Source organism: Trichosurus vulpecula, chromosome 5, assembly GCF_011100635.1.
Source record: "Trichosurus vulpecula isolate mTriVul1 chromosome 5, mTriVul1.pri, whole genome shotgun sequence".
Lineage (NCBI taxonomy): Eukaryota > Metazoa > Chordata > Mammalia > Diprotodontia > Phalangeridae > Trichosurus > Trichosurus vulpecula.
In genome coordinates, this window is record NC_050577.1 from 217913457 (window position 1) to 217924710 (window position 11254).

The window sequence follows — 11254 nt, forward strand, 5'->3', positions numbered from 1 at the left end:
TTGAGCAGACTCCAAGATCCCAAATATACTGGCTTCAATGATTCACCAAATCAATTTCACAGGACTTGGGCAAGACTAACACACAAAAGATACCCAATGTCCATGGGTTGGCACAGTGACAACCAGAAACCCAAAATATTCAAGGAAACGCAACGTTAAGATGTGTTAAGTCTGAACACACAGCATGTATTGAAAAGAGCAACAGAAACTTCTGGAATGTATTTCTCTGTTGTCTTTGTTCAGTAGTTTCAGTCACATCTGACTGTGATCCCATTTGGAGTTTTCTTGGCAGATACAGGAGTAGTTTGCCATTTCCTTCTCTAGCTCATTTTACGGATGAGGAAAATGAGGCAAACAGGGTTAAGTGACTTATCCAGGGTCACACAGCTAGTAAATGTTCGAGTCCATATATGAACTCGGGTCTTCCCAATTCCAGGCCTGGCTCTCTATCCACTGTGCCACCTAGCTGCCCTACATCATAATTAGACGTTAATTCTGCAAGTTATCGTATCTTGCACGCAAACTCTTGAAGCGAAGGATAGGTAGGAAAAATAACTACACCAGCGACCAGGAGTTGTAGAAGTAGAAAGCTCTGGGCTGGTTGATGACAGACAGAAAGAGAATCTATCCAGCACACCCATGAATGGCCTATTTACTGTTAAATGTTGGCTAGTCTGATGAGAGAAAAGAGGAAGGAAAGATGGGACTGGAGCCAGTGGGCTGGTCATTTTGCAGTTCACCACCTCTGACCCACTCAGCCCCTCCATAATGGAGCTCACTCTCTTTCCCCTGAACCACAGTCCTTTTGCTGCTTTCCCTTCTCTCTGGGGATGCTATACTCATTCTTCCCATCTATCCACTTTAAAACCTTCACGTTTTCTCCCCCTCCTATCATGCCTCAAATCAATTGCCGTGTCTCCCTGATTCTATCTGTGAAACCTCTCTCTGATGGTTCCTCACTTTACTATTCCCTTAGTAATGCCCAACATCAAGCCCCTCATTGACTCTCCCCTGGAGAATCCCAGTAGTCCAATTAGTTTCCCCTCGTCGAGACTCTTTCGTTGCCAAACCGTCCTAAATACCCCAGACAGATTAATCTCCTTAAAGCAAAGAACCGATCAAATCACTACTCAGAAACCTGCAATGATTCCCCATCAGTCACTAACTAAAGTCTCAAGACCCTTTAGCACATACCTCCACACTCCCAAGGCTTTTTCAGCCTCATCTTCCATGGCTCCATCATTATCGTCTATGGTCCAGCGACCCCCTGAATGGGCCCCACATTCAGTCTTGTCCTGGATGCTCCCTGAGCCATCATGAACCATGTTTCCTACATATGCTGCTAAACTCCTACTGATTTTGCAAAGCCCTGCTCAAACACCATCTCTTCCAGCTGCACAGAGACATAATCTCTCACATGCCTGATTTCATTTAACTTTGTACTTTTTTATTTTTTATTCACTTATCCTATTTCTGATTTGTAGTATATTAATTGTATAAGCCTTATTACTCCTCCAAGAGCATAAGCTTCTTGAGGGCAGGGATCATGCCTTCATCATCTTCTTGTCTTCCCTAATGTCCACCACACTGAGAAGCGGCGTGATATAATGGATACAGCTGGTCTTGCAGCCAGGAAGACCCGTGGGAAATCACTTAACCTCTCAGTACCCCAGATAACTCTCTGAGACTATAAATTTCAGAGAAGATGCCAACCTGCATTTGTAAAGGGAGGTGACTCGACCGGAAGTTCCCTATATCAATAAAACCACAAGTCCAGTCCCCAACGTCTAGCACCCCTTCTCCCCGCTACGATTTTGTACGGTTCTAGAAATGCCAACCTTCGGCAGTAAGAAAAGACCAAAACCGAAGGTATCAGCGACAAAGAGGAAGCAAGACTATCCCTATTTGCAGATGACATAAACAATGTTCTTAGAGAACCCCAGATAAACAGTGAAAAAACCAAATGGCTGACCTTGTGTCTACCGGAAAGAAAGAAAAATGGATCCAGTGATTATGGCTACTCTTGCCTTGTGAATCATTGAAAAGACGAGGAAGAGAAGACCACAGCAGAAAACCTGGTATGAGACCAAGCTAATCCAGATCATCTTAAAGGCATTTATGGGTGAAAATAAGAGGATGACAAACGGACCAAAGATCCAACAGATCTGTCAACAGACATCTATTTTCGCCCTCGGCAATATTTGGACTCGATACCTCAGTTCCCAAAGTGTGATATAGGGAAATGTACATGGACTGAGGAAAATGAATTAAAAATAAGATAGGGCAATGCCTGACCAAGTACACACAGAAGAAATCACTGCTGTAGGTGACAATTTTAAAAACATTGATGGGTTAACTTTCAAAATATCTGAAAGAAGGAATGATGCATATGACATGTATTATGAAATAAAAAAGATGATAAAAATACCACTGATAATAATAGCTAGCATTTATATGGTGTTTTAAGGTTTGTCAAATGCGTTACAAGTATTTTGTAGCTAGGCAGCTCAGTGGATAGAACACTGGGCCTGGAGTCAGGAACACCTGAATTCAAACCTGGGCAAGTCATTTAACCCTATTTGCCTTAATCCACCGGAGGAGGAAACGGCAAGCCACTACAGAATCTTTGCTGAGAAAACCCCAAATGGAGTCACCAAGAATAGGATACGATTGAACAACAACAAAGCTTTGCCAAGTATTGCCTCATTTTATCCCCACATGCTCCTGGGAGGTAAGTGCTACTATTTCTTTTCTATGGATAAGGAAACTAAGGCAAACAGAGGTTAAATGATCTTCTCAGAGTCACAAAGCAAGTATCTGAGTCATAGTTGAACTCGGCACTTACTGACTTGAAGCCCATCACGCTACCAGGGCTACCACACTACAAACTCTGAGCATGTATGCCAGGCTCCGCTTTATGAAATCTCTATGAGAATGACTAATAGACAAAACAAAGATAGGTCTCTTGGACTAAAATATGAAAAAGGACAGGTAGGCTTTCACAAGCAAGTTTCTATCACACGCTAATGAAAAAGTATAGAGATCCCACTTCCCAGGCAATTTTTTTTTATCAATCATAAAAAAGCATTTTACTTGGCAAAGTAAAAACAGACATAAACACTCTCCTCCAAAAGGTAACTCCCCTGCATATCTATCGAGGGGCATTTTTAGGGATTAAAAACAAAAGTAAAGCGACAGCTAGGTGGTGCAGTGAATAGAACACCTGCCCTGGAGTCAGGGGGACCTGAGTTCAAATCCACCCTCAGACACTTAACGCACTTACTAGCTGTGTGACCTTGGGTAAGTCACTTAACCCAAATTGCTCTGCCTTCCCCCTCCAAAAAAAAAAAAAGTAAAACAATCCCTGCCCTACAGAAGCTTCTACTCCATCAGGGGAGACTCATAAATTTGTCGTTCAGTCATTTTTCAATCCTGTCTGTGTCCCCATTTGGGGTTTTCTTGGCAAAGATCCTGGAGTCATTTGCCATTTCCTTCTCCAGCTCATTTCACAGATGAGAAAACTGAGGCAAACAAGGTTAAGTGACTTGCCTAGGGTCACACAGCTAGGAAGTCAGATTTGACTTCAGGCCTGGCACTCTATCCACTGTGCCACCTAGCTGCTCCTGCAACATTAAGCAAGCCATAAAAGGGGATGTCCTTCTTAAAGTCCAAATGGAAGAAGGATTCCTGAAAGGTGTTTCGGATGATCTATTTACATATAAAATAGAGCTAAATGCATTAAACCTCAGAATGCTATTAGACTTCCTCAGCAAGATTCCCAACTACTCAAGATATCCGTCTACCAATCTACACAATAAAAACCAAATGGATGAAAAAATATGTGTTGTCCAAGCTTTGATACCACTGGATGCTATGACTAATGCCTCCTTTTGAATTGGAAAAAAAAGAAAACTTTTTTTCAATCCAGCCCTGAAATGCCCAACCACATCATATTACCCTTGAAGCAAAATGGACATGTGGCAGAACCAGAAATACAGGTGAAGGAAACTCTGAGCCCTCAACAGAAGCCAAGACTTAGCCACGCTCCCTCTGTACCCAACAGATTGAATCCAGGAACCCAAACTACTCCACGGTTCTGGGCACTGATTGGGAACTCGTCTGGGACATAAGAGTAGGAACCGTCTAAAAAAGAGAATGTGAGACTGAGGAAGACCTGTGAACCAGAGGCATTGCCTCTATCCTTGTTAAGTCAGGGCACTCGGCACCAGCTGATGCTTGCAACAAGGGAGACTGGGGGAGGGGGTGCGCCATGCTGGCTACACAAAGCCAGGGAGGAGGAAAAAAAACAGGAAGGGGTGTTCTGGGAGCCCTTTTGTATAAGGTGGGAACATGATGAATCAGCATTTCCTGCATGGAGTCTACCACACCCTAGATTAACCCAAGGCTGATCTCTGGCTGGTCCCTAGCCAACTGTCTTTCATTTGCAGGCATCTTTGGCCCCTGGGGTATCTCAGCCACAAATTAAAATAAGGTGTACCCTATGGGCCCCACTGGAGTTCTCATCATTACCCATTCCTTTGCTCTAATCAAAAAGTTTGTTTGTTTGTTTGTTTGTTTTTGCTGTAACTGCCTAGTAAATTCTGAAAATATATCAAACAAAATAAATTCATTAGGAAAATGAAAAGAATCCTTTCCTTGTATTTTCAATCCCATTTTTAACACTGGGGGGGACTCACTTGCATTTGAACAAGGCTGTCTCCAACCTTCAAAAGCTGCTCGTCATAATAGGCGGGTGGCAGGCGGGCCTCATACTTGTTCCAGATACTGAACATGGTGCTGGCACTATAAAAATCCATAAAACAAAATGACACATCCCAGGTCAAAATCAAATTCAAAATAACCAGCTGGCAACCCTAGAAAAGCTCACTTTAGACACACAAAGTCTTTTCCAAAGGGCCTCATCCTCATTATTTATTTGCATTGGTCTTTATCTATAAGGAGCTCCCATAATTTCAGTTTGTCCCTCTGCCATTTGACACCCAGATCTACTGGCCCAGCTCTCACCTCTCTCCCGAGCTCCAGCTGTAGACATCACCAACAGCTGCCTGCACATCACTGAGGCATCTCTCCCAGACTCAATGTGTGCAGAACAGACCCAAACCTTTCCACCCCTCCTCCTCACTTCTCTGTTGCAGTCCAAGGCATGACCACTCAATAATTCTTCCATTTCCATCTTTGTTCCGGAATCACCAGTTTTTTTTAATACATCGTCAATCTTTCCTTCTAAATTACCTCCTGCCTCAGACACTTATCAGCTGTGTAGGGGCATGGGTAAAGCATTTTGCTGCTGACTCAGTTTCCCCATCAGTTTCCCTCAGCTGTGTTGAGGATCAAAGAATATAATATTTTTAAAGTGCTTCACAAACGTCAAATGCTAGCTGTTGCTGCTATTATTGGTACCATTTAGATTCTGCCTGTTCAGGCTTACTCCTCACTGGTCCCCAAACACTGATCGCCCAATGAGAAAAGGGCAGTGATCTGAACAATCACCAAAGATGACAGTGTGTCTCAACTCCTCTATAGCCCAGGGAATAATGACTAATCGCTGGCAGCTGCGAGTCCCTTTCACCTTCCGAGAAGAGCATTCCCCTTTTCAACTTGGGTTTCCTGAAAAGGATTCATATCTGCCCTCTGTACGTTCTCTCCTTTGACAATCACATTTTCGTCTATGCAAACAATTCCCAAAGCCTTCTCCCTGGTCCTGACTTCTCAATGATGTCTAGACCTGCATCTTCATCTGCCTAAAGGATATCTCCAATCCAGTCCAACAAGTATTTATTAAGCATCTACTCAACACAGACAGCTAGGCAGATTGCATGCATACAAAGACAAAATGAAAAAGAATTCCTGTGCTCAAATAACTAACAATCCCCTGGGATGGATATGATATCATTATTATTAGTGACAATAATGATGAGTAGCATTTATATAATGCCTGAAGGTTGGCCACGCATTTTGCATATATTATCTCATTAATATATTAATAGATCTCATAACACCACTGGGCTCACAACAACTTTATGAAGTAGGTGTTATTATTATGCCCATTTAACAGAAGGGGAAACTGAAGCTGAGATTAACTGAATTGCCCAGCATAACAGCTAATATGTGTCTGTCTGATAAATATATACATAACTATTTGAGGAAGAAGAGAGCAGTGACCAATAGGGAGGTCAGCAAGGGCCTCCACTAGCATGTGGTACATGAGCAGAGCTCCAAAGGAAGCCAGAGGAGTGTAAGGGGCAGAGGTGAGGAAGGAGTGCCTTCCATGCATGGGAGACAGGCCATGTAAAGGCTCGTAAGAAGAATGTGGAAAGCAGGACACATGAAACAGCAACCAGGCCAGTTTGCCTAGAATGCGGCTTTCACAAGGGTGAAATGTAATAAGCCTGGAAAGGCAGGCTGAAGCCAGACTGGGAAGGGTTTTAAATGCCAAACAGAGGAGCTCAGATTTGACAGAACTGTTTAAGGTTCCTGACCCAGGTTGGGGTGGGGGGCGGGGACAATCCAGCAAAACTGCATTTTGCAAGGACTACTTTGGCATCTGTGTGGAGCATGGATTAGAGAGGAAAGACACTGGAGGCAGGGTCCACTTAGGAGGCTTTTGAAATAGTCCAAGCAAGAAGTCAGGAGCAACTGAACTAGGATGGTAGCCACCGAAGTAGAGGGAAGGGGAACAATGTGGGATCCATTGGGAAGGTAAGATCACTAAGACTTGGCAACCTAAAGGGAATGTGAGAGGAGGAGGCACCAAGGATGATGTCAATGTTGGGAACCTAAGTTGCCAGAAGGATGGTGGTACTCTGAACAGAAATAGGTGAGTTTGAAGGAGGGTTTTGTTTTTGACATGTCAACTTTGACGGGCCTAGGGGACTCTAGCTATAGATTCCACTTGGCAATTGGTGATGCTAGACTAGAGCTCAGCAGAGAGCTCTCTTCTCAGATGTGCCACAAGCACATGGATATGTGTCCCAAACCACATTCTCCCTCCCTAAACTTGCTTCTCCTCACAACACCCCTGATTCTTTCTGTGGCACCACCTAGTCTCCCATGTTCATGATCTTGGCACCATCTTGGACTTATCCCTTCCCTTCATATCCAAATAGCTGTTGGGCCCTGTTGAGTCCACCCCCACATTCTTACACATACACCTTTTTCTCCATTTTCACAGCCACCAATCACAAGCACAAGCCCTAAATATCACATATTTGGATTACTGCAACAATCTCCTTACAGATCTTCCCACCTCCACTCTCTCTCCATTCCAATCTGTCCTTCATGCCCTGACCAGAATAATCTTGCTCATACATAGACCTAGTCATGTCAATCCTCTGCTAAAAATCATCAGTGGCTCCTTTCTATCCCCCAGGTAAAGTTCAAATTCCTCTGTGTGATATTCAAGGTCCCCCTTGTGTTTCTGGTCTTATTTCATATTACTTCCTCCTCTATGACCAACTAAAATGGAGTGATTCTTTGTCCCACCAAGCAAGGACTTGGTTCTTACATCTCTCAGTACTTCTGCTTAGACTGTTTTATTTGATTTAAATGCCTGCCTCCCCTGCTTAGCCTACTGGGATCCTACTCATCCTCTAAAGTAACTACAGAGCACCAAATACCTCCTCCTCTAGGAAGACACCCCTAATGTTCCAGGTAGGTAAGGATGGCTTCCCCTCAGCCTTACATAGCCCTTTATTATGTAACTCTCTAATGAAGCCAGAAACCCAAAGAATTCATGGATAGATTTCAGGAGGTCCATGAACTTGGATGAAGAAAAAATTACATCTTCACTTTAGTATAACTGTTTTCCTAAGTAATCTTATGTATTTTATTTTGCACTTTAAAAAACATGCTTCAGAGAGGTGTTCCACGGGCCTCCCCAGACTGCCAAAAGGGTCCAGGATGCACAAAAAAGTAATTCCCAGATCTACTGCATTTATTATATAATACTGTGTATTACGGTCATATATGTCCATGCCCCACCTTTCTACTAGACTATGTGCTCCTTGAAGCTGGAACCAAGCCCTATGGCTAAATTTTGTATCTCCCCCAGCAGCTGGACCCCAGTAGTCTGCATAAAGCAGGTAAGGCACTTATTGTAGATGGCATTATATTTATATTGAATGTACATTTGTAAAATAGGAGGATTGGACTAGATGGCCTCTGGCGTGTGATCCTATGTGTGACTTTTAACAAGTTACTTCACTTCCTTGGGCCTCGGTTTCCCTATCTGTAAAGTGAAGAGAAGGGGTAGAATTCTATGATTTCTAAAGTCAATTCCAGCTCTAAATCTAGGATCCTATGATCCAAGGACCAGAGAGTCCCTCCATTCCAACAATCCCTCCAGCCCTTCTCCTTCTCCTTCCTCCCTTCTCCCCCTCCATCTTCTCCTTTCCCCATCCTCTCCTCCTCTTTCTGTTCCTCCTCCTCCTCACCCAAGCGCATTCCCCTCCACCACGCCCACCCCCACCTCCGTCACCTAGCAACCATGCCCAGCATCCCCAGCATCCCCGCCCCGGTAGGCGGTCACCCGCGCTGCTGGACCCTCTGGCGCTCGTGGGGCGGGGCGGCCTGGGCCAGCTTCCTCCGGAGGAAGCCCAGCACTCCCTGCATCTCCCTCTCGAAGGAGGCGAGCAGTGGATTCCTGGCGTCCAGGGGCCCGTAGAAGGAGGCTACGGGCAGCTCGGCGCTGTAGAACGGCTGGCAAGGCGAGCCCTGCGGGGAGCGGTACTCGCCCTCAGAGCCTGACTGGGGCGGCAGGTAGCGCTTGAGCAGCGCCTTGACGGGCAGCGGCCGCGTGATGGACCCCAGCGTGTCCTGCGAAGGGGGCTCGGCGGCGGGCGGTTGACGCAGGCGGAAAGGCGAGGCCGGGGCCGGCGGGGCCGAGGACCGCCCGGAGTCGGAGCTCGACGGCGGGCTCCTGTAGATGGCGAGGCTCGCCGACAGCGCCGTGGGGTACTGGGGCACGGTCAGCGTCAGCACCGTGGCCGAGCTGCGGCTGTCCCCCAGCGACGACCAGCTTCGGCCCGTGGAGGACTCCGACCCCGAGCCGGCCGACGACGAGCTCGGGCTGGTCGGGGCGGAGCCCCGCTCTCCCGGGACCTTCAGGGTGGCCATGACTGCTGCAGCTCCGGCCAGACCCGGAGGACACCTGCTCCGAGGGGACGCCGGCGGTTGCCGGGAGATGGTCTCCTAACAACCAGACAGCCAATCGGGAGTGGCGCCCGGGAGAGGGGGCGGGGCGAGCCCTGGCTGAGGATCGCTGCCCGACCTCCTTCTATCATCCACCTCGGGCTGGGGGAGTTGGGAAGTTTGGGGGATCGCACCAATGCCTGTTTTCGAGCTGGAGGAGACCTTAGGGACCATCTGCTCCAACCCCTTTATATCATTATAACAGTGCAATATGATTTTAATATATAGTATTACATTTATAGTATAATAATTCTACTAGTCACAGTATTTTAGAACATTAGGAATCCATCCGATGCAACCTATACATCCACTTAGTAGAAAGTGAACATTAATATAGTTTGGGAAGCACTTTACATACATAATGGTGGCAGCGAGGTGGTGCCATGGTGCATAGAGCCCCGTGCCCGGAGTCCTGAAGACTCATCTTCCTGAGTTCAAATGTGGCCTCAAACACTTAATGGCTGGGTGGTCCTGGGCAAGTCACTTAACCCGGTTTACCTCTATTTCATCATGTAAAATGAGCTGGAGAAGGAAATGGCAAAAACTCTCCAGTATCTTTGCCAAGAAAACCCCAACAACAAACAAATTACATAATCTCATTTGAGTTTACAACACTGTGATGTAAGATTACTAGGACTAGGGTCTTTATTTAGCACATAAGGAAACTAAGAAAGATGAGTGACTTTTCCCATGGCCACATAGTTATTAAGTGTAAATCAGGATCTGAGCCCACATCTCCAAACTTGCGATGCAGCATTCTATTGATTCCATTAATAGTCAAACTTTTTAGTCTCACAACCCTTTTCCACTTAAAAATATTGAGGACTGTATCAGCAAGGCAATATTCACAATATAGATGATAATTGTCAGGCCCAGCCTAAAGAACTTTTGTTTATGTAGGCTGGATCTATCAATATTTACCATGTTAGAAATTAAAAATATCTTAGTATTACTATGAAAATAGTTTTGACCTCCCTGACCCCCTGAATGGGTCTCCAGTGGGTCACTTGCTCAAGGTCAAACTTTGAGAAGGAGAATGAAAGGGCACTCACATTTATTAAGTACCTATTATGTGCCAGGCACTGTGCTAAGCACTTTACAAAGATCTCATTTGAGAACCACAGCATTACTCTATTACATTATTGCATTACACTACATATTACTGAAATATTACATTATTACATTACATATTACATAAAATGTAATGCTTAAATGCTAAAAAAGAAATGCTTAAATGAAAAGAGACATTTCAGTTCAAGCATTTATCAAGCTTCCAGACAGGTGCAAATCCACTGTTCTAACCCCAAGGACACAAAGAAAAACATCGTATGTCCCCGGTTTCAAGGCTTTGGCAATCTGATAAGAGAGTGGTGGGGTATATGTACAGAAATAATTGTGATGGAAGTAAAAGCACTAGGGAGGGGTCCAAGACAAACTAGAAATCTAAGGAAGGAGGGGTGACTTTGAGCCACCATGGTAAGGATCCTGGAAGGCTTCGTGAAAGAGGTGGCCTCTGAAATGGGTCTTGAAACAAGGGAAGGACTTCATCAGGGATTGGGAGACATGAGGTGAGCCAAGGCTGAGACAGGAGAGGGTTGGTAGATGGAATAATCTGGTGTGATTATCTTTCTAGCAAGTACTTGCCAACGTAGCTTTTGGGGTTTCTAGTCAACCGACCTAAGCTGGATCCCAACTCTGCCACTGACTACCTATGTCGACTTAGGCAAGTCTTTCACCTGGAGCCTCCATTCCCCCAACTGTAAAAACAGGACTAGGTGGACTAACTTCAACTCTAGATCTAGGATGTCATGTTCTCTGTCCTCGCAGCCCTTGAGGACCCTAGCTCGACTTCCCTGCCTCCTCCACTCAGCCTCTGGCTGCCTCTGGGAGCTTGAGTCTCTTCTAACCAAGCTTAGATAAAATTGTTTAAAGCTGTTGTTAACTCCTGAATATTGAGTTGAAAATAGCAGAAAACAGCATTAATGATTTCATTTCATTATTCCCACATTGAGACAAAGCCTGTAGTAAGGGAGGTAGAAGGGAG

General features: G+C 45.2%; 1 protein-coding gene across 1 annotated transcript in view; it reads right to left on the reverse strand.

Annotated features, from left to right (window-relative positions):
* The window catches only part of CFAP54 (cilia and flagella associated protein 54), a 303572-nt gene extending 293977 nt beyond the window's left edge, over window positions 1–9595 (reverse strand). Inside the window, exons 1-3 of the mRNA XM_036760711.1 lie at window positions 9569–9595; window positions 8549–9210; window positions 4698–4803 (exon numbers count right to left, since the gene is read on the reverse strand). Coding sequence (XP_036616606.1) covers window positions 4698–4803; window positions 8549–9210; window positions 9569–9595 — 795 coding nt within the window. The remainder of the gene's footprint in view (window positions 1–4697; window positions 4804–8548; window positions 9211–9568) is intronic.
* Between the last annotated feature and the right edge of the window lie 1659 nt (window positions 9596–11254).